At 40.5% G+C, this 24,182-nt stretch overlaps 1 protein-coding gene across 1 annotated transcript in view; it reads right to left on the reverse strand.

Moving 5' to 3' along the window:
• Positions 1-1,202: 1,202 nt before the first annotated feature.
• The window catches only part of CAT (catalase), a 37,212-nt gene continuing 14,232 nt past the window's right edge, over positions 1,203-24,182 (reverse strand). Inside the window, exons 2-13 of the mRNA XM_036107093.2 lie at positions 23,553-23,724; positions 22,399-22,509; positions 21,307-21,437; positions 20,742-20,846; positions 19,804-19,929; positions 16,463-16,654; positions 15,645-15,797; positions 12,319-12,457; positions 9,394-9,524; positions 3,755-3,862; positions 2,236-2,319; positions 1,203-1,909 (exon numbers count right to left, since the gene is read on the reverse strand). Of these exons, the coding sequence (XP_035962986.1) occupies positions 1,844-1,909; positions 2,236-2,319; positions 3,755-3,862; positions 9,394-9,524; positions 12,319-12,457; positions 15,645-15,797; positions 16,463-16,654; positions 19,804-19,929; positions 20,742-20,846; positions 21,307-21,437; positions 22,399-22,509; positions 23,553-23,724 (1,518 nt within the window). The 3' untranslated portion in view covers positions 1,203-1,843. The remainder of the gene's footprint in view (positions 1,910-2,235; positions 2,320-3,754; positions 3,863-9,393; positions 9,525-12,318; positions 12,458-15,644; positions 15,798-16,462; positions 16,655-19,803; positions 19,930-20,741; positions 20,847-21,306; positions 21,438-22,398; positions 22,510-23,552; positions 23,725-24,182) is intronic.

A 24,182-nucleotide genomic window follows, 5' to 3' on the forward strand; every position in this document is an offset into this window, starting at 1 on the left:
GGAAGTAAAACCTAACTGAAGAAGTTAACCTTATCAATATTTATCTTTGAAAATTATAAAAAGAGGTCTCCAGAGTAAAAGTGAAGACACTTCCAGGTGTCAGATCTTTACATACAGGAAACTTGTTAGATACATGTGATTTTTACCTAGTGACTTATTTCTAGACGACAGAATAGACCAAAGCAGAAAATTATCTCAAAAACTCCATCTTTGGGGCGCCTGGGTGGCTCAGTCGTTAAGCGTCTGCCTTCGGCTCAGGCCATGATCTCAGGGTCCTGGGATCGAGCCCCGCATCGGGCTCCCCGCTCTGTGGGAGGCCTGCTTCTCTCTCTCCCACTCCCCCTGCTTGTGTTCCCTCTCTCGCTGTGTCTCTCTCTGTCAAATAAATAAATAAAATCTTAAAAAAAAAAAAAAAAAAACTCCATCTTTGTACTTATAACCAATTTTCAAATAAACTCCTTCCCCATCGTCAAATTATGTTAATTTTTATGAGTTTATCTTATATATTTAATACTGTAAAAAGCCAGAATTGTAGTGAAGTCACTATATTGAAAGTATTCACCACTAGGCACAAATGGACAATTTTACTTTCTATGTTCATAAATAGAACAGTTTCCAAGCACATGCCAAGTACAGGAAGGATTTAGGCAGGAGAATTTGGCAGGGGGGTTAAAAAAAAGTTTGAGCTAAAAGACTGCAAGTTTATATCTACTAGGGGTCCAATGGTTTCCTGAAGCCCAAGATCTCAGGGAATTCCTGTGAGTACAAACTGGTTTTGAAGAGCTGGGGTGAAGGGAATAAGGATTTTCAAAGAAAGCACGTTTCATTCAGTACTCAAGAGCTCACCTCTAGAGCATTCCACTTGATTTTAAGCATGATAGGCAAAGATGAGTTAAAGAAAAAAAGAAAGAAAAGAACAGGAGGTTCTTAAATAAAAATTCATAATCAGATAAGGAAGTGAGTTAATGGACAAGAGATCTAAGTAATTTTCAAAGTTGGGAAATTTGCTATTTTCCCAATAGAATTAAAAGTTCTGGTCCGCAGTGTCTCAGAAAGCTGTGTCTAAAGGCTACTGGTTTAAACAAATAATATAGTATCCTTGTGATATTGGTATTTTCAGTTTTAAGGGTAAGCATCTGATAATACAGGATATTTAGATTAAGAGTCCAAGTTATAATGGAGCCAAAAGAAATCAAATACCATTCTTCTTATGTATAGATTATTTTATTGTAAAAATGTAGCAATTACAAATCAGTCTGTTGCAAAATCAATGCTATATTAGCATAGATGTAATTCCAAATTTAAAAATATCTGATCAGTTCCAGGCAGGAATAAGCATTAAGCTATGATGTCAATGAAATTATTTTCAGTGCATTAAATGTGTTTTTCCTATATGGAACTGAGAAAAATTAAAATTTCTGAGTAGATGATCTTTTTTTCTTATATAATTATAGCCATATTTTTATATAATAAGGCCATGAGATGATATGTAAACATACTGATTTCACCGAGATTTTTTTCTTATCAAATACAATCATATTTCTGCCAGAAACTTTCATTCTAGTCATTTTAAGTGAATAATCCAACCGTCAAAAGCAAATACATTTTCTTTTACATCATTGTTAAGCCCTACCCTTTTTTCCCCTAGGGAAATAGCACTAAAAGCCACTGCTACATTACTTGCTATAGAAACCTGGATTATCATTTTTTAAAGACATAAGCTTGCATTTGCGCACCTAGCACAGGAGAATCTTCTACCCGGCGAAGAGTGGGTACATGTGTGAACACCACGCTTTGCTTCACAGGCGGAGAGCAACTCGGGGCGGGCCCAGGGCCCCGACTCTCACAGGTTGGCTTTCTCTTTTGCAGCCAGGTGAGACCCATGCTGCATAAAGGTGTGAATCGCGTTCTGTTTTAAAAGAACAAGACCAGCAGGTTAATTAACTCGCTCAGCAGCAGCAACTTGGTATTCATCTTAGCTTTAATTTGTGCTCAAATGAAGATAATAACCATTGGGGATTGCATTTACTTACACTACCTTATGGGGTCCAGAGCTAAAGTGAAGAGGATGTGCTTTGCAGGTGAGTTCTTTACCTATCAAGTGAGTGTCTGAACAGCTTGAAAAATCTAATAGTTGTCCCTGAGAAGAATCATCACAAAAGGAAACCAAACCATCCAATCCAGTCTGATCCAGGACACCCTTCCTTTACCACAGCCAGGCTGCTCTGGGCTCACCTTAGGTTTCTCAGCGTTGTATTTGTCCAAAAGAGCCTGAATGCGGGCCCCATAGTCAGGATGGACATCACTGAAGTTCTTGACCTGAAACCAAATGAAAAGAATGTAAATATGACCCTACCCCCCTCCTAGGCCGGCCCCCGGCGTGTGCAGCACGGTGTTTACTCTGTAGGGGAGGAAGGAAGGCAGAACAACACAGTGTTTAACAACACAGAGCAAGATTTGGGGGATCCGGGGAAAACCTTGGCACATACTGGCTGAGCAACCTTGGATAAGTCATTCCTCTGAGCTTCAGTGTCCACTCCCAATAAAATGAACAACATAATTAAACCTACCTCAGAGAATGAGGAGAGCGGCACTTAGTGCATGTAAGGAGCCGACCTCAGGGTGACTCAACAAGTCACAGCGATTTGTATAACGAGATGGGCCCAGACACTGCCTGAGTTTCAAGCCAGGGATACACAGACAGTGGCCCGTGCTGGGCAAGTCCACAGACTTGGAGCAGGAACTCCTGACCATGGGCTGATACAGAGCGGACAGCAGGAAGGGGGCATCGTGAACCCCCAGGAAGCCATACAGCTTCAGCACATGTGAGCAAAGGCCAAGGGTTCAAGCCCAGTTGTGCTACTTACATACTGTCCCACTCGCTCTTATCAGTGAGATAAAACCTGCCCCCGCCTACCTCACAGAGCAACCGTCCAGCTCTCTGCTACAGACAGCGATGTGTAAACAGTGCCTCAGCAATTTAAAAGGTTATTTTTATATACACACTTGTGAAAGACAGTTAAAGACATAGAACTTTGCCTACAGAGAAAGCGCCCAGCCTGCTGGTACTTGTCTCCAGGCCTTTGAACACATCCCAGAGAGCCCCTTTGAACAGAGAAGCACCAACCAAGACACAAGGCAACTGTGGGGTTGTCTCAGTTTCCAAGAAGCTGACCCGTGTGGCAGGCCCAAAAACTGCAAGTGAGAAGGCTCCACGCAGCACAGTGAGCTGCCATCAGAAATTCCCTGGCACCTCAGCCCAGAAGTTCAGCCTGAGTTTTGGAAGCAGCTCAGTTCTCCCCAGAGAGCGTGCAAGTTTCTAGTTGCTTCTGAAGGAGGGTCAGGTGTCATGACACCGAGTGGTTAGACAGGCTTCACAACACAAAAATGCAATCCATATTTCTTATCTTCTAAAGTCAAAGCAAAATTGTGGCAGGACCCACATTTTTATATTGGACATGACTCTGGCACAGAATTTGGCCACAGTCAATGAAGAGCATAGAACAGAATTCACCCTGAATTCAACTCAATTATTATACACTGGACAAGGAGCTAAAGGATCAATGGATACGCCAGATTCACTGGAGATAAAACATGCAGAGAAAAGAATCGGAGGTGGGTTGGGGATTTGTACTAATTTTTTTAAGTTCGATTAATAGAATAGAAACACTTCCTTTTAAGGGGTCTCTCACACAGCTGCACTCTCTTCTCCGGCCAGCAGATGTCACCCGTCAGCTTACAAAGTATCACTCACCGCTTTCTTCTGGATGAAAAGTTGTGCGTCCTTCAGATGGCCAGCAATGTTCTCGCACAGGCGTTTCCTCTCCTCTTCACTCAGCACCTTCGTATAGAACATCCGCACCTGCTCAGGGAAAATGCATGGTGCAGAGAGTCAAATAAGCAGTCTGTCATGAACAAAACTCACCCAATGTTCCACTTTTGAAATGAAAAAGCAAGGCTTCTCATTGGTGTAAGAATGAAAGAAAAAGTGTTTAGAATTTAAGGATAATTTAAAATTCTAGTGAAAACTGTCATTTGTGTGGAGTTCCTTTTTGTTTTGTGGAATAGGAAGAATTCAGTTGATAATAGCTCACAACTGCTTCTTAGTAATGTCCTTTGTAGTTATATGTCTCTTATAAACAAAACACAGTATAGCCTACAATTAAGAATCCCACCACACCTTGCTACTGACAAGTCCAGAATGGGCAAGCTGTCATCAAATGGAAACTTCGCATAATACAACCTTTGTTCAATTCATCCAGAACCATAGAGGAAAAAACCCTACTTCATTAATATATACCCTTAGTTTTTCAGAAGCCAAGCAAAATCCTGGAGAAGACACATGTTAGTAGTGATACTTTATTTATACGATTGAGCTTACCTCTAAAATGAATATCAATAGATTAAAATGAAAAATAGGAGCTTAGAAGTAAGGTATATGAGTCCTAAGGGCTTTGCTCACTTCTAAAATCAAGCATTTCTAAGTAACAGCTATGATTTTATTCTAACATTTCATTCATTCATTCATTCAACCAGAACTTATTTATAAAGTCCCTATAATATACCAGGCACCATTCTATGTCCTGTTCTACTAATGTTTATAAAGTCCAAAAATATCCAATTATCCAAAGTACCAAATTCATAAAACGTCAAAATGTTCATAGCTTTTCTTAAGTGTGTTATCAAATATCAAGCCATAAAAACATATTTTTAAAATTTGAACAAAATTTACATTTGATACTAAAGTTCAAAAAAATCAAATTTTTGACATGAACACAATCCAATCACAGTACTGCATTACGGGGATTTTCTCAGATCTATCCCCCAATTCCCTAATTCTCTCTTCAGCTGTACCTAACACATTGCTTAACCAACCACTGAGTCACTGTGTCTGTTGAATTTTTATTTGAAAGATCGTACTTTTTGTTTCTAAAAACATCTATTTGGTTCTTTCTTAAATCTATTTGTTTTTGTTTTCCCATATCTTATTTTTATCTTATAGATCATATTCCTTTCTCTATCTCCTTGAATACGGTATACATGCTTATTTTAAAGCCCTTTTAGATTATTCTGTCACGTACATGATTCTTCCATCTATTGCATGTGTAATTTCTCAGGGCACTGGATTTCCCTACATGTATTGTAATTCTTCCCTGGGACTCATTTCCAACAGGAGTTATCTTCTGCAGAAACAGCACCTGAGTCCAAATTGTGAAGGTGTCTTGTGATTTTTTTCACCATCTCTGCAAAGGCCTAGAAAGGTTCACTGACTCATTGTTTCTCAGGTCAGAACTTCTAGGTTCTAAGTGGAACAAGAATGCAGAGACCTCACCTGAGAGGAGAAGAGGAGAGGAAAGGGACGCCCAATTTCTCAGGAAGTCTAGGGCCCACATGCTGGCAAGCTGCAGCCTCTGTCTGGTGGGTAGTTTTTCCCATGGAGTGCCAGCACCTGGCTCTCATCATTATGTCATATGTCAAGAGCCCAGTTCTAGCTCTCTGCAACACATGGAGCCTGCAGCCTAAACTCCAAGCCCCTTGGAGTCATAAAATCTTAATAAGATGTAAATAGGGTCTGGTTACCCACCATGTTCATGCACTATTGTGATTCCATTTCTAGAACCCAGAGATTTAATTTTGTTTGTTAGCTCAACTACTTTTTTTTTTAATTTTTTAATCTAGCATGCCCATGTATGACAAGTAGAAGTGAGGCCTCCTACGTCCCATCAATCTACCATCAAACTAAAAGGAAACTGGTCCTGCAATTTCACCAGTGTGCTGGAGCCCAATTGCTCATGAGATCAGATTGTCATCTTTTTAAGAATTTTGTGAGTTGTTAAACACGGCTGTTATTAAAACTTCAATTACATTAACTTACAATTAAATTATATTACAAACAAAAATAATAAACCTTCAAAATGTATGATTTCCCAATTAATACATATTACTTATGTTCCTGAGGTTATTTGTGTCTACTGTATCACTACAGTAGAAATACTACGTAATAGTGTGATATGGAACCTCATGTCCCAAAGCCACAGATTCAGTGACACCATGGTGCTAGCTGGAAATCAGCTGTAGGGAATATTTTCATCAGGAAAATTGACAAACACTATAGGGTGCCAGGGTGGCTCAGTTGGTTAAGCCGCTGCCTTTGGCTCAGGTCATGATCTCAAGGGTCCTGGGATTAATCCCCTGTCAAGCTCCCCACTAAGCAAGGAGCCTGCTTCTCCCTCTGCCCCTCCCCCTGCTTATGCTCTCTCTCTCTCAGATAAATAAATTAAATCTCTAAAAAAAAAAAAGAGAGGGGCGCCTGGGTGGCTCAGTCGTTAAGCGTCTGCCTTCGGCTCAGGTCATGATCCCAGGGTCCTGGGATCGAGCCCCACATCAGGCTCCCTGCTCCGCGGGAAGCCTGCTTCTCCCTCTCCCACTCCCTCTGCTTGTGTTCCTGCTCTCGCTGTCTCTCTCTCTCTGTCAAATAAAGAAATAAAATCTTAAATAAATAAATAAATAAATAAAATAAAAAGAGAGAGAAAGAAAATTGACAAACACTATAAACCAGGGCTTTTCCCCTCTGTACGTGACTGTTAATATTTATCAACATACCACTCAATAAAACCCGTATGAAATACTTGCTCTCCTAGAGATCTAGTTAATCTAGCTCCAAGAGGTTAACAAAAAAAGCACATGTACAAACACAAAAGGTAAACAGCACCTCTATCTCAGCATGTGGACAAGACAGCTGCAACGTAAATAGCATGGAACCCTTACCCATCTGAGCCTGGCGTCAGCAGTCACGCTGCTCAGGCAGAAGGCAGGCAGGACTTGGAAGTCAAACTGAAGAAGTCTCCAGGGTGCTCTGACCTGCATGTCCTTACACCTGGCTAGCAGCCAACATCTGTACACACAACTCAGCTGCTCACTATAGGGGGACACGGACCCCGCACACGGGACGGCTATTCGATTTTATTAGCCAGATAAAGATTCCAAATGGCTTTATCAGCTCCGACACTCTAACCATAGACCTTTGATAGCAGGACCAAATTCTTTTTAAAGGAAACGTGATATTTTTACTACTATATACAAATTGAATGATTTTTTTTTTCTTTAGTAAGCTTTTTAATTTAAGTGTAACGGCCCTACAGTAAAGGGTACTAACCCTAAGTGTAAGGTTCAATGATTTTTCAGTGAACACACTACACAACCACCACCCAGATGAAGAAGGAACATCATTCACACCTCAGAAATCTCCCCACCAGAGTCCCTCCTCCCAGTCATTATCCCCCTTTCTCCAACTGCCTCCCCAAAGGCAATTCTTTTGATTTCTAATATTTTAAATGTGTTCTGCCAAATGTGCTTATCCAAGCTCTTGTTGAACATCTGGGTAACAGGAACAGTCTTGTGCGTGTCTTCTGGTGCTCATATGTACACATTTCTATTAGGTTCCTACACAACAGTGTACTTTACTAGGGTCAAAAGACACACACGTGTAGCTTGAATGGATCCTGAGACACTGTTCTCCAAAACAGCTGAACTAATTTACATTCACAGGAGAGTTAGAGTTGTTTCTCGTTCTCTCAACACTTGACGTGGCTGGTCGTTCTAATTCTAGACACTCTGGTGCATATGTAGTGCTATCTCTTTGTGGTTTTATTTTGCACATCCCTGCTGACTACGGAGATAAACCACTTTTCTGTATATTTTTCAGTCATTTGGATATCCTCTTTTGTGAAGTACCTGTTCAAGTCTTTGCCCATCTTCTATTCCTTTGTCTTTTTCTCACTGCCCTGTCGGAGTTCTTTACATATTCTGGACATGAGTTGTTAGTTAGATGAACTGTGTATATACTCTCTTACTCTGTAAGCCACGTATTCTCTAAATTAATTTTTGCAGAGGTAGTATTAGCTAGTTTAACACCGGAATAGGCCTCATGCAGGCAAAATTCTTTGAGAGGCAGGGATTGTATTATAATATACTTGGTATCATCCGCATCACCAAGAATAATGCAGTTAACTACAAAAGGCTTTTAGAAGATGTTTAATTTCATCTAGATATGGTTTACATCCTACTATAAAGTAATTTCTTTTTTATATACACATATCTATGTATGCATCCCTTTCAAATAAAGATATCTTCACAGTGAATTAATTCATGTATTTAAACATCTTTTACTTAGAACCCACATTTATAAATTGAGAAACTAGATATAGTTCCTATTCTAATTTAAATACTAAGTTTAACACTAACCGCCCAAACCGAACTCTAACACAACTAGACTTTAATTTCCTTCTTCTCTTGTGTGAGGTCTAAGTTGCACTGGACACATTAATGAGGAGGCTGCTCTTCAAAGTCAAAGGGTCTCTTTCAGTGCAACCCCTGGGAGAACAGCGCTCGGACAGCCATAGGTGATTGGAAAGAGGGTGGGCACTTGACCCAGGGCAGTTAACCACAGACTGGCCAAAGGTCAGTGATGCAGCCTAGAGTGAAAAGATCAGTCAAATCAATTCGACTCCCTCTCTCCAGAATCTGATAGAGAAGTACTGAGACAGAGAGAGAGAGAGAGAGAGTGGAAAAGGATCCCCCCAAAAAAGTAATATATGGAGAAAGAAGCTATAAAGAAGAGTTAGGCCAAGGTCACAGCAAAGCCACAGCAACGTTAAAACAGAAGCTATGAGGTGGAAGTCAGGAGAACACGGTAAGAATAAGCAACAGGTAGTGAAAAACAGAAGCCGACAGTTAGAGAGCAGCGGAGTCCTGTGAACAGTGGGCCCTACCCTACACTCTTGCTACTGAAGCTCCTAGTGCTATTGTGAATGCTATTCTAGTCCCTTAAATCTGGGCTGTCCTGCCTAGCTTCTCAGATGCGATTGTACTTAAGCTTTATTTGAGCATTTCTTACATTTCTATGCGTCCCTGTTTCCCCAGTGGCCCCCACCTATAATCTCTTCAATAAAATTTAGGGGAACTGAATTGAGTCCCCATACCTTGTACCAAAAGAGCATAGTAACACAACACTTCAACTCCATCTAATAAAGGGACTGATTTATGATTAGAGATGTCTTCCATGAATTCAATATAAGATATACTAGACACTTTAAGAGGGGGAAAATAGGGTGGCCTGGGTGGCTCAATCAGTTAAGTGTCTGCCTCTTGATTTCAGCTCAGGTCATGATCTCAGGGCTGTGAGATCAAGCCCCGCATCAGGCTCCACGCTCGGTGTGGAGTCTGCTTGAGATTCTCTCTCTCCATCTCCCTCTGCCCCTTGCCCCACTCATGCACGCTCTTTCTCTCTAAATAAAATCTTAAAATAAGGGGGGGGGGGGACAGGGGGAAATATGTAGACATCAACAAGGAAGCTGATCAAGTGACTCCCATGGCAAACCAAGAAGCTGGTACCTGAGTGACATTATCTTCGTCGGCACTGTTGAAGCGTTGCACATCGGGAGAACACCGGCTGCTGTGTTCCATGGCATAAGGTTGCTGTTCCGGAGCACTAAAGCTATTGGGGTAGTAATTTGGAGCACCACCTTCAAAAGAAAACCATAGAGATTCACTTAGGGAGAGGAAAAATGAATTAAGTCTACAAGCAGTCAATGTAATAAGATATAATTCAAGTGGCAATCACATATACGTGTATATACACACACAATATATATGCAGGTCATGTACATATTATTTTTAACGTCTATTTAGCTATAAGCAGGACTCAGATTCTTAGAGAATAATGCCACCTTCCAAATGCTCTCATGGGCGGTCTCACTCTGAGTTTTAATGAAGAGATCTCAAGTTTTCTTTAACACTTCAAGTGATCTGATCTTTAAAATCTTCCAGTGCTTACTGGTACAAATATATTTATACAGGTTTGATCTGGCCCCCATAGAAGATGAGACCCAAAGATACATTTCAAATCTGAGAGTTTCATTTGGGCTTGGGCTCAATTCAGACACTGAATCACAGAACTCTTGGGAGCAACTGAAAGTTCTAGCCCTGCTCCTTCAATCTACAGACACATATAAACTGAGCCCTGAGATGTTAACTGCCTGCTGCAAGGTCACATGGTGGTTAGTGGTAGAGCTGGGATCTGGGATCTGTTTTGTCTCTTCCATTCCAGTACAGACTATATTCCCATTACACAACTCTATTTCACTATTCCTTCAAGGTTTTAAGATTCTTGGAGTGTCTTTCCTTTATTGACTACGACTTTATTCAATTCTAGCTTCCCTTTCCCTTCCCTCCACAGATAAATAAAAAAGGATTGTTTTTTTAGTTTGATATTTCTAGTATGGCAGCACTCATTTATCTGGACTTATAGAAAAAAATAATGACAAATGCAATCAAAACATATCTTCTGACTTCTGGAATAAATTAAAATAAATTTTTCATTTTGGCATATTTATTTTCCTAACTGCTTCAGCTGATGTTGGCTGAAGCTTGAATTACCTGAGCACATGCTGCCTAAGCAGGAGTGGCCTAGAAACATCTTGAGTGTTTTGAACAAACCAATCTGAGGTTAGAATCTTAACCAGCTCACTGCCAGGATAGATTATGCAGAATGAATAATCAAGAGGTGCCTATAGATCACACCCATCAAGTGCACGTAGGGAGAAGGAGGGCCCCATACTATTATGGGGCCCAATTATTAGCCCTTGGGATTCATTCCAGGTCAGCAAAATGCTCCAACAACCAGCTACCACAGTGGTCTTCTGCACTAAGAATTAGTTCTTTGAAATGTGCCTATTTGAGTAATTTTAAAATTCTATCTCCAAATGAGTTCTGACCCTTCCTCTGGGAGTTGTCTTCAAGTCATTGACTACTGGGAACAATTAAGCTCTTTCATTAAACTTCAAGAGCACAACCCAAATGCTCAGCTTATAAAAGTAGGCAAAGGGTGTGTCAAAATGTATCCTTAAGTAGTTTTTCATACACATGCCACCATAATGGTGAACAAGAATGATAAACATGAAGCAAGTACTTATTAATGAAGTTCCAGAATATACATGAACCTCTCCGATACAGCCGGTCTCAGGAACAAAAGGACTGACAAATATGAAAGGAAGAAATCACTTTAGAATAAAAATGCAGAAGACCAACACAGGAAATATCAGCTCCTTTGGGCAACAGCACACCCCATGAGCTCTATAAACCTCAGGGAGCAAAAGTGCTGCAAACACCTGATGTAATCAGTTAGTGAGCAAGTAAACTCGTTAAATACATACAAAGGCTTAGTCATAATGGTAACAAATGCAAGGCACAAAATCATATAAACAAAATAATCTTAAGTCTATAAAAAATAGTCCCAGAGAAAACTGGCAGGAAATAAAGCAAAATGCAACAGTTGTGGCCTCTGAGTGTTGGGGCTGTAAGTGGGTTTTTCTTCTCCCCTTCTCTTCTTTCCCTTATATTTTCCAAATTTTCTTTTCTTTCTCTTTGTATCAGAGAAAAGTAAACTTGGTTTGAATATAGACATCTATGGCTATAAATATAAATCATCAGTAAAATTTCTGAAGGGATCAATGTAAGCAGCCTATTACCAAAAAAAATGTGCCCAAATAAGAAAACAAAAGAAAGAAAATTAAGATCGATATTAAACTGGGGAGCATTAAAAGGAAAAAACATTAATCAAACATTCACTAATTAGAACAAGTAATCAAAAATAGAGGCTGTTTATACATGGCACCAAAAACAGTAGTTAAAAGAAAAGAAATTCATAAATTTGATAAATGAGCTCCAAAGAACAAAATACAATAGAGTCTCATCTCACCAGCTGATTTCCATGAATTCAACTATATTATATTCACTTTGAAAAAAAAGTAAGGGAGGATTCCTTGATTCACTCTGTCTCCCTTATTCTAACCTGTCCCATGCCCCATTTGTTCCTCCTTGACCCCAGCTAAGTGCAATGGAAAACAAGAAACAGGAACTCTTGCACTTTTGCACTTCCAAGAGTCTAAGTCCTAGTGATTTAAGAGTGATAAGGAACTGTCCACTTTGTGAAAAGTCTTTAAAACCTAACCCCTAAGCTGAATGCTACTCTTCAACAGCCAGTGTGAAAGATCTTTCTCCCACCTTTCATTATCTGATGGACGGCAAGGAAAATCTGAGATGGGAACTCTCAATAAAATATATCAAACAGATAAAAGTATAGAGTCTTCGGGCAGTTTAAACCATCCTTGCTTCATAGAGCAGAAGGTCCCCTGGGTTGTCTTCATAGAGCAGGAGCCTGAAGACCACGGGCCTAGCAGGGCATCCTGCCCTCTGCTCAGTGGCACTCTCGGCACCACCCCCCCACCCGCCCGGGTGAGCCAGACGTCTGAGGCCTACCCTGATTGTCGAGCATGCACATGGGGCCATCACGCTGGTAGTTGGCCACTCGAGCACGGAAAGGACAGTTCACAGGTATCTGAAGATAGTTGGGTCCCAGGCGGTGGCGGTGAGTGTCAGGATAGGCAAAAAGGCGGCCCTACAGTTATAAACGAAACAGGCACTGACTGCGTGCAGTCACACACACGGCAGAATGGTCTGTGCACTTCATTCTCAAATTTCAAGCACAAAGCACTCTGTACGGCGTTACCACCAAACCCTGACTAGCCCCCCAAAAGAGCAAAGTTTCTTCTCTCATGAAATGAGTTCTCCCGAACTGAACGGTCCTTAATCTTCCCTGTCAAACAGCCAAAGAGCCACAAGTCTTCACACCTGTTCTAGGTAAGAACTTCTTTTTTCCCCTCAAATAACAAGTTAGTGCCCTGCCCTGTATTACTTCCTACACTCAAGGATGTTATCACATTGTAATATTGCTAGAACCCCACTAACTGGAATCTATGTCCTTCTCACTGTGATCTGGCTTACTGCTTTGGATAACACTTTAAAGTTTATTAACACGATCTTGTTGAAAGGTAATGGAGACCACTGTTCATGACCATACAACCACTATCACCCTGGGATGCTCATTAGTCCCCATCAGAGTGATTTCAAAGGCCCCCTACCTGGATCGCCACTTCCAGCCCCTCCTTCACCATCACCGTCCTACACACTCCTGCCAAAAGCATCAGCCTCAGACCCCACACAGATTATGTGACTTAACTACTCAAAAAACTTGAAACATTTCCTCACTGGTCACCAAACGGCTAAATAAGTACAGCAGTCTTTCCCTGTTGTATGTATGGCTCCTCACATGCTCTCTGGCGTCAGAACTCACAGCTAACTGACTTACGTTGTAGAAAGACTGGGCTAGGGACTGATATCTTGACTGCACCTACTAAATAAAGCCCTTTCACTTTCTAAACACACTTAAAAAAAAAAAAAAAGAAGACAGCACATTAAATTTAAAATATGTTTGCCATAGCCAAAATTAATACCGACAGAAATTACAGGATTCATTCATAAATTCAATTCACTAATAGAATTGCATGATTTTGGTTTATCATCTTTTCTCAGGACTTTCTCCCCAACAGTTTCAATGAAATGTCTTAGACATTTGCTTTTTGTTGTTGCAGAGAACATGGATATGATCTGTGGTCCTTTGCCCTGGGCCTAGGCCTCCACACGGTGCCTCCCAGCTCTTCTCATTGTATGACTCAGTGTTGTTAACTGTCTCCAGGTCTCACTGTGGCCCCAGAGACCCTTGTTGACCTGAATTGTGAAAAGAATTTGGATAATATTTGTTCTTTAACCTGTTCCCTCAATACCAGGGTTATGCAGTTTTAGCTCTACCCATGATAAATTCATGCCTTGGCAAATCCCAGTAACCTCCTTCACACGTTTCACCTCCCTTCCAACCCCAAGGGAGGGAAGGTTGGATGCCCAGGGTCCCAGGGCTTGGCTTCCTTTACTCCTTTCAACACAAGCACTCTGCCTGTGCTCTGTGATCTGCTTGGCTTTACTTCTCTATTCTCTAACCTCCAGTTCACCAACTGGACAGATTCTACTTGATACACACAGACCACATTTCTCAAAACTGAAGAAACCTTGTCCTAAAAGGAACAATTGTACAAACTTCTACTCAAGCACTAAAGTCCCCTCTGACCTATGCTCAATGTACACAATCTTATTTCTTCTACTTCAGGAAGAAGTGACTGTTGACAGTTTATATAGACCCAACATGGCCCACTGTTGCTCCTATACTCAGGTTTCTCTCCTGTCCCATTTTACCTCTGTTGAAAACTGAAATCCTACCCATTCTTCAAAAGCCATCTCAAATGCTACCTCATTCTTGAAACTTTGTCGTCATCCTCCTAACAGACAAGATTTCTCCTAATTCAAATGGCATTCTGCCTTATATTATAGTTATCTTGTGTTTTCATATGTTACAGCAGCCAGAGCAGTCTATCATCCGCAGAGAGGTATTCAATTTCTATTAGTTAAGGGGCAGCTGGGTGGCTCAGTCAGTTAAGCGTCCAACTCTTGATTCGGCTCAGGTCATGATCTCAAGATTGTGAGATCAAGCCCCACATCAGGCTCCGCACTGGGCATGGAGTCTGCTTAAGATTCTCTCTCTCCCTCGCCCTCTGCCCCTTGCCCCCTCACATGTGAGTCATCTCTCTTTTTCAAAAAAAAAAAATACATACATATATATATTTATATATATGTTAAATTGAACTGAAAGCGAATAAAAAACTTATTTTCTATAAAAGTTTTAGATGTTCTCAATGTCAAAGCAGGAAAGTTACTATTAAAAAAAACAATGGTGGTGCCTGGGTGGCTCAGTCGGTTAAGCGTCTGCCTTCTGCTCAGGTCATGATCCCAGAGTCCTGGGATGGAGTCCCACATTGGCCTCCCTGCTCAGCAGGGGGTCTGCTTCTCCCTCTGCCCTTCACCCTGCTTGTGCTCTCTCTCACTCGCTCTCTCTCAAATAAATAAAACATGAAAAAAAAAAAAAAGCAATGGAATCTTAGCTTGTCTCCATGGAGAGTGACACCTGAACCAGAGTTAGATGCTTCTATGAGAAGCAACCATCAGTCACTGTGGCCTAATGTCAGGTAATAATCTTTCACCTTTGTTTCATGGTCAGAGTCCAAAAACACAAGAGATTGATTTACTCAATAATTATTAAGCCAAATATTTTCCTACTGATTTCTGGTCCAAAAAAGTATTTTTCACTCTTTCTACTCTTGAAAGAGCCTAGTGGAGAGTGATGAAAAAGTAGTGAAAGCGTAGGAACATTACTGAAACAAATGGTTAAATTAACCCACTGCCTTCAATCACTGGTGACATAAAAACTATCTCCAGTCTCTTTTTACAGATGGAAAAATTCAAGCATCACCATGGGAGAGGAAATGAATCAAGTTATACTGAACATTTAATGATATTCCCTCCCATCAATGACAGAACAAAGAGTGCTTTACTCTACAAATACCTGAGGCATTTCTAATGTAACTTCTTTTAAATTAAGAGACTAAATATCAAAGTCTTAACATACTATGAAATTTGCTTTATACTGTAATATTGTAATGTCAGGATGCCTCAGTCAGACCCACAGGAACTAAGGACCCAGATTAATTAAAATTTAAGTGATGTTCTAGTTAATTCTTTATATAAACATCATGCCAAATTATAGCATGTGTGTATGTGCGTGTGCTCATGCGGGCGTGCATTCACCCATGCACACACCTGCACTCCTGCCTCATAAGATCTCCATCCACCAGGCTTACCTGAAGCATTTTGTCAGGGCTGGGCTCAATGCCAGGTGGCATGTTGCTTGGGTCAAATGCCAACTGTTCAACCTCAGCGAAGTAATTAACTGGATTCCGGTTTAAGACCAGTTTACCAACTGGGATAAGAGGGTAGTCCTGGTGAGGCCAAATCTAAAAATAAATGTCATATTCACAATTACCAAATAACCAACTAAAAGAAATTAAAGTACTTATTAAAAATACCAGCTTTCCAGGTGCCTGGATGGCTCAGTCGGTTAAGCATCTGCCTTTGGCTCAGGTCATGATCCCAAGGTCCTGGGATCTAGTCCTGCATCGGGCTTCCTGCTCAGCGGGGAGTCTGTTTCTCCCTCTCCCTCTGCCCTTCCCCCCACCCGGTTCGTGCTCGCTTGCTTGCTCACTCTCTCTCAAATATATAAATAAAATCTTTTAAAAAAAAATTACCAGCTTTCTAATATAATGAATCTAATATAACGATAATTTTTTAATCCAGTAAAGTGAAAAGAACTTAGGTGAGTGCACTGGTTCAATCTTTCACAACAGGAAACAGTAAATACTGACATCTTCCCTGGGCAAAAGGACATCAGCTTTTCAAGATTTTTTCCCTGCTAATAATGATAGATCAAGCCACTTTGAGGAACTCAATGAACTCAGCAAACAGGAACTAGAAGTGAGATGCACAGGCCAGGAAATTGCAAAGCAGCTGCATGGCATTTCATACATGACTTCACGATCATTATGAATACTTGACTGGAATTTGTAAAATTAGGTACAAAGAGACTTAAAAAAGAAAACAATTTAGTTGTTAACAGACTCACCTTGGTAAGATCAAATGGATTGAATGGAAAGGTTTCTGCCTGATTAAAAGTCATGACCTGGATGTAAAATGTCCAGGAGGGGTAGTTGCCTGTGGCAATGGCATTGAAAAGATCTCGCAGGCCGTAGTCAGGATCCTCCTGAGAAAGTCTCGCTGCGTCTTCCACAGGAAGGTTTTTGATGCCCTGGTCAGTCTACAGAAGGAGAGAAAGCAGCTCAAACTGAAATGTATTGGCAAAGTTATAGAACTTTAATCAGTTACGCACTGAAGGATGATGAGTAACGCAACCCAAACACTGGATTTTCCTTGTTCAAATCTGATACAAATAGGAATTCATCAACAAGAAATTCTACTTGGTTATCTTGATTCTTTTAAATGCTAAGGGAATCTGTATATACATTTCATATTTAAAATTAGTTCTATATTTCCCTTTCTGTATCCTGTATTATTTGAATTTAACTGTTAACATATATTTTCAATTTCTCACCCATATAAAGAATGCTGTACTACTGTCTTCAGAAAAGCCAAGAAATTTTTGGCATAAAATAAACATAACATAGTATGTACCACTTTAACCATTTTAAAGTGTCCAATTCAGTGGATTTTTTTTTTTAAAGATTTTATTTATTTATTTGACAGAGAGAGATACAGCGAAAGAGGGAACACAAGCAGGGGGAGCGGGAGAGGGAGAAGCAGGCTTCCCGCCGAGCAGGGAGCCCAATGTGGGGCTCGATCCCAGGACCCTGGGACCATGACCTGAGCCAAGGGCAGACGCTTAACGACTGAGCCACCCAGGCGCCCCCAGTGGATTTTTTAGTATACATCTCAAAATAAAGTTGCAAGGTCACACGGTAATTCTACATTTAATTTCTTGAGGAACTTCAAAATTGTTTTCCAGAGTGGTGATTATTTGAATTTTTACACTCATGTTACTTTTCAAATCAGAAAAAATAAAAAAATAAAAAAATACTTTTAAAATAAGCAAATAATTTTTTTTGCATGAAGTAAGTTTTTAATTCCCTGTTTTGTAATAGCTCAAATCAATTATTGAGATTGTGCTGGTTAGCATCCCTCTACCCCCCTCTTCCTTTTATTTTTTTTCAGAAATCACAGAATCATAGTTCATAGAACTGAAAAGAACTTCAGTAGAGCCACTCTGAACGAGTTGTCTGCCTAGGAGCAGGCAAAATTAGTATTTTTTTTTTTTTTAAGATTTTATTTATTTATTTATTAGAGAGTGAGCAAAAGAGAAACAGCATGAGAGGGGAGAGGGTCAGAGGGAGAAGCAGGCTCCCTGCTGAGCCGGGAGCCTGATGTGGGACTCGATCCCAGGACCCCGGGATCATGACCTGAGCCAAAGGCAGTCACTTAACCAACTGAGCCACCCAGAAGCCCCAAAATTAGTATTCTGACTTCCCAAGCAAGCCATGAAGACCGAACTAAGTTAGTCACTTTCACCAACGCTCCTACTATCACACCATATAGTCTTTCAACAGATTCTCACCTGTATCTTATTCTGAAAGATCCCCACAAGCCAAGCATGGAAAGATTTCCTCATCAAAGTCAACTCTGAAACTCTTTCTACCACAGAAATCTCGAGTCTCTCTAGCCAGCAGCAAGATATGAACCCTTCTTACTATCAGACCAGAAGTCACCTTCCAGATTTAAAAATGGAGGTCACCATCTGCAGATCACCCAGAGAGCTAATATATTAAATTGTGCAATAATACTGCAATACCTTTCTGGTTTTAACTGAATCCCTCAGGCTTAGAAAAGACTAGTCATAGGTTAGAATAATCCACATTGATATATCCAAGTAGGTCTCAGGCTACCCCAGGGCCCTCTACTGAACAGGCCCATAAGCAATCCAATCCTTCCAGGATCATGGACAGCTGCTATTATTATCCCAATTTCACAGTGACAAAGCTGGAGCACAGAGAACTTTTAATAATATGACCAAGTCAGAGTTACCTAGAAAAAGGAAAATTTGAATTCAGACTGCTCTGTCTGCAAAGCTACCACCATGCGGGTGCCCCAGACACAGTCATTTACCCCTTGCTCTCTGTGACACAACACTGCTCCTTTTGGCAGTTACAAGCCAATGGGGCAACTGTTGCTTAAAACTGTTCTCTGCCAAAGATTATATATATCCAAGCTATAAGTATAAAGAGGGAAAACAGTTTTCCTATTTGATATACCTACATAAGTTGTTCAGATAAAGATTAAGACAAAACAGAAGAAAACAGGTCTTGGGGTAGATACCATTAAGGAGACTGTATTTGTCCTGAGTCCCCTTCTGGTCTGTGCTTATTTTAGCAGTAGTATTTGGAAACACATTCTCAGGCCACCAGAGGCTTTTTTTAAATACCTTCTAGAGTTCTCTGAGAATACTGCTTATTGTAACAAATGCCAAGATCATAATACAAGAGAGCTCTTTAAAACACTTCAGTTAATTAAAATGTTCTCAGAGCTTCCCCCGAAGGTAACTTATTTGATGATTATATGAAAGTAAATGAAAAAGACAATTTTTATTTTTTTACATTTGTAACTGATTTTACTTTTTTTGCCCTATTCATAATACACCCTCAATAAATGCTAAATAAATGGATGGATGAGTTTAAAAAAATTAGGAGAAATGTTTCTGGAAAGATAGCATCAGATTGAAAGTGATGGTGAGGTTGGTATTACAGACAGGAATGCCCCATTTTTGCCATAATCCCCTCTTGGACCATAAAAGATATCTATGTTCAGCACCATGACTCAGGGCTAGGAAAGGCAAAGCAACATAACACTTCACTGTTTGCTAAGGCTTAATTCTAAACTCCAACAAAGAAGTCTAGAAAGCTAGGCTAAACCTGGTAGAAATCTTTCACATAGCCTAGAGGCCTATATTATCTCCTTCCATTTGAGCCCAAACCAAAACCTTAAGTGTTCCTTCTCCAGGGAAAATGGATATTCACCTGCCAGCACCAGGAACATTAAACCAGAGAACCAGCATTAAATGAGCATTTCCCCAAATATTTACACATTGCCCCCAGGGCCCAGAAGGAGAAGAAAGCCTGACCATTGTTAGTAGCTGTGTACTCCTACCCTCTGGCCACATGGAAAGAGGAGACCAAAGAGAGCCCACACAGTTCCCTTAACTGGGCAGCATGCACCTATTCACTTGGGCGGAGCCAAGAGAAGAGTCATGGTCCAAGTCAACTGGACCAGTACCTCTCAGCCTTCAGAGTGGAGGTAAGGGAAAGGCGGGGAGGAGCCTTGATCTTCTCCCAATCTTCAGAAGTAAAGAGACGTGGGTTGTAGGAGCCTTGCACCTTCTGCCCCAAAGGCAACATGTACCTTATAATGGAATTTGCAATAAACTGCCTCTCCCTTCTCATTGGTCAGCTTAAAAGTATGCGATCCATATCCATTCATGTGCCTGTGTCCATCTGGAATCCCTCGATCACTGAACAAGAAGGAAACCTAAGAAACAGAAAAATAAATCCTAAAATTTTCCAGTTTCAATCAAAACATCCTAGATTTTTTAAAGATATTCCTAAGTTTCCAAAGAATCTCTTAATGACATGGAACACACTAAGCAAGTTCCCATAGGAAAGGTTATCATTAGTATCATTTATACAAAATAACAAGAATTTTAAAGCAGAATGATATGTAAATCATTAACCTCATGGCTCAGAATTCAATAAAGATAAGCAAAAACAAATAGGAAAAGTAGCCTACCTTATTACTCAGAATCTATTTTTTTTTTTTTTTTAAGATTTTATTTATTTATTTGAGAGAGAGAGAATGAGAGACAGAGAGCATGAGAGGGAGGAGGGTCAGAGGGAGAAGCAGACTCCCTGCCGAGCAGGGAGCCCGATGCGGGACTCGATTCCGGGACTCCAGGATCATGACCTGAGCCGAAGGCAGTTGCTTAACCAACTGAGCCACCCAGGCGCCCTCAGAATCTATTTTAACAGTAAATATGTTTGGTAACACTTTTCCCTTCTTTCCCTAATACAAAGAGCTTTACTTCGTACTAGAGACTTTAATCCTTAATATTGTTAAATATCAATTGATAACGTTTCTAGCATCACTTAAGGGCTATGAATGGGGGAAGATTAACAAAATCAATCATTATAAAACTCTTCAGAGTCAAGAAATCTGAGGAAGCCTCCCAAAAAGAAAGTCAGAAACCAAGTCCAATGAGATATAGCCAAAGCTGTTTGAGAAACACATGATGAGGCATAGTTCAGGTGAAACATTATAATAGAGTGAAAAAGAAGAGTTCCTACCTGATGCAGAGACTCAGGGCGCAGGCTCCAAAAGTCCCAGACCATGTCCGGATCCTTCAGGTGTGTTTGAGGGTTTCTCTTTTGACTATGGATAAAGGATGGAAACTAAACAGAAAAAGAGAAAAAAATCCCAAAACTAAGTTTATAGGAATTTTGGTGTCTTACACTATACATTGCCTACTGCTAGGTCTACAGATTATAACTTGGAACAAGATAATCCTAGAATGTTACACTGCCAAACCCTAAAATGAAATTTACCCTCTACATATTTCCAAGGCAAAGTGCCTCTTTTTATTAATCTTCTAGACTCTACAAGGAAAACTGGACTATTCCCACGAAGTCCGTGAATCTTGAAATGCCAAACTGAAGACCAATGGTAACTGTTATTTGATCTTATAAAAAGATATTCAATACAGAAAAATGTGCTTAAAAAGGCAATCCAGCCAACCCAAATTCCCTTCTTTCTGCTTTTCCCAGGGCTTCTCCTCAAATGCCAGTCAATACAGAGTGTTTGAAATCAATTTAAATCAAACATATGTAGAGTGCAATATACTTTATCACCTACCAATATGGCATCCCTGATGAAGAAAATGGGGGTGTTATTTCCAACAAGATCCCAATTACCATCCTCTGTGTAAAATTTCACTGCAAACCCACGAGGGTCACGAACTGTGTCAGCTGAGCCTGACTCTCCAGCTAGAAAATTCAAATGGGAAAAATGAAGCATAAGCCAGAGTACCTGGGATCCAAGAAATGTAAAGTCATAAAGAAACACTGGGATCTATCCTTTCTAATCCACTTCCTTGAAGGAAGTCAGATATTTAAGTGCCTGGGTTATTATTTCTACCATCTACCACCTAATTCAGTCTACCAATTAAACAAAAGAATTAATTGAGAGTAATAAGAGAGTACATAACTATAAAAGTGGAAAAGATTATCCATTTAACATAAGATAGCTTTGTTTAAACAGGTAATTAAAATTTAAATTAAAATAAAGGAAGAAAATAATTATAAAGATTAAGATAGTAAATAAGGAGAATAACTGAATCGTTAAAATTATGAGGTTAATATTAAGAAGATGAGTGAAAATGTAGATTCTTACTCTTAATGTCATTTATTTTTGCATCCACAGTATTTTTAAAATGCACAAACACAGAGTGAAGAGAAACGGAATTAATCGTGCGTTGTGGGGTGTTGAGATGATAGATGATAGATCTAATTCATACTAGCACTACTGAAAAAAATAGAAATAACCCCACTGTGCAGCGTGGATCTACAGATGAGATTACAGCTAATGTCTGTAAAGCGTCTAACCATGGGTGCCATAGAGTTAATTCCCAATAAAGGGCAGCTATTGTGGTTGCTTAATAAGTGCCCCACTCCACGCTTTCATCTGAGGCAACCACTTGTAGGAAAGTTCCTTCCAAATGTCACAGAATTGCAATGCTGGCCTCTGCCTGAGTGTGATTTCCTAAGACCTCAACAAACAGAATTAAAAGGAACTTTCTGCATGTCTCAAAATATTTTTTCTACTGTAAAACCTGGCTATCATTTGGAGAAGTGTTTTTTTCTATCTTCTAATATGCTTTCCTTGAAATGTAGTTATAAATGCCCCAAAGAAGGTACAGGGTTGGGTTACGCAAACAGACGGACTTACCGACAGTGGAGAATCGAACCGCAATGGGAGTCCTCTTTCCAATATGCTCAAACACCTTCGCTTTGGAGTATCTGGTAATGTCATGTGTGACCTCGAAGTAGCCAAAAGCCCCTAATGAGAAAGACACAGAAATCCTCATCGTGAGACCATCGCAGACCACTGGGCCCTCAATAGGCATCTGGGTGACAAGAGAGACAGATGGTGCAGCACTGGCCTTTTGGGAGCTTCCAACATTGACAGAAGAAAGGGGAGATAGATGTCCAAACACAAAATGATGGGGGCAAAATGCAAAGCCCTCAGTGCTACACCGAGTGCTACGCAGCTGGAACCAAGTGGAAGGAGAGATGAGTGGGGCTGGAAGTAGCAGGTCAAGGCTGAGACACAGGGTCTGAGGAGGTCTGGAAGTACAGGAAGGACCCAGGAGAGAAACAGAAGAATAGGGGGAAGAGGAGAAAACACAGGGAAAGAAAGGATCGATTAAACACTTAGGAAGACACAACAGGCCAAACTACAAACTGAACAGCATACCAAAGCCCTGATGGAAAAGCCACACAGAAAAAGCTGGAGAAGATGGAAGGAAAAAATAAAGAAACTAGAAAGTTCTAACTGGGAGTCTGAGCAAGCAGCTAAGAGAAAAACATTTTCTTCCTTTCTATCAAGCTTTCTTGTCTCATTGAATTTTCAGCTTTCTTTTAAACACCACCCTATGTTGCGTTTCTGCAATAAAAGCAAAAGTTTTACACAACTTTTGGACAAAAAAGGAAAAATCACCACAAACCCACCCCCTGAACACAACTATCCTCAATTTTGCACCATTCACTACAGTATGTATCTCCTCAGTGCACCATCTAAATCTAGCTACAATTTCAGCATGCTCATGTCTGTATTTTCATATTTTTATTTCTTCACTAAAGTACACAATGGAAGAAAAGGAAGATCCCTTTCATTTTTACTAAAATATTTTATATATCATGTTCAATCCAGAGAAATAACCATCATTTACAAATTCCTCTCCTTGTGGACACTTTTTTTTCCTTTCTCCCAGGAATGGAAATTTGCCTCTTCTATTAAAGGAGCTCCAACCCCGTGAGAAGTAATTTTTAACCCAGGTGTTGCGAAACAATCCTTTTACAACAAATAAACATGGCTCTCACCTGCTCCTTTGGCGTGCACGACTCTCTCAGGGATTCTTTCCCGGTCAAAGTGAGCCATTTCATCAGTGAAAACCACATCCTGAACAAGAAGGGGCCCCCGGGGCCCCGCTGTCATAACATTAAGCTTGTCTCCGACTGGGTTACCGGCCCCGGTGGTCAGGACATCAGGTTTCTAAGTGAATAAACACAAAAGGACAAAGAGCACAGGAGAGTCAGTACAATCAAACCATTATTTACATTGGCAGAGGGCACACTGTTTTCCAATTTTTATACCTTCTGCTCAAACTCTTTTTAAATTTCCTGTGTCCGAGGTGCTGAAATACTGCAAAGATACGCCACTGCCTGAAATTCAGAGGCGGGTCTCAGAAATCCTTGAAAAATCTCAACACCAATCTGCCAAGAAATCTGCTCTGATGAGCAGAAAGATGGCTAAATTAGCTGCCAACTCGCTCAGCCCCTGCTCTCGATACAGCCACCGGGCTCCACACAGGAAGCCCCCGGGGAGGGAGATCCTATGCGCTTAACACGGAATGTCCAAACTGATCGCAAGAAGATGGTCTCTGGAGAAGCCACGCTGGTCAATGGTCAACTTGCAGCTGCTTTCTGAGTGCTACAGATGTTCAAGTGGGT

Source organism: Halichoerus grypus, chromosome 11, assembly GCF_964656455.1.
Source record: "Halichoerus grypus chromosome 11, mHalGry1.hap1.1, whole genome shotgun sequence".
In the NCBI taxonomy this organism is placed as follows: domain Eukaryota; kingdom Metazoa; phylum Chordata; class Mammalia; order Carnivora; family Phocidae; genus Halichoerus; species Halichoerus grypus.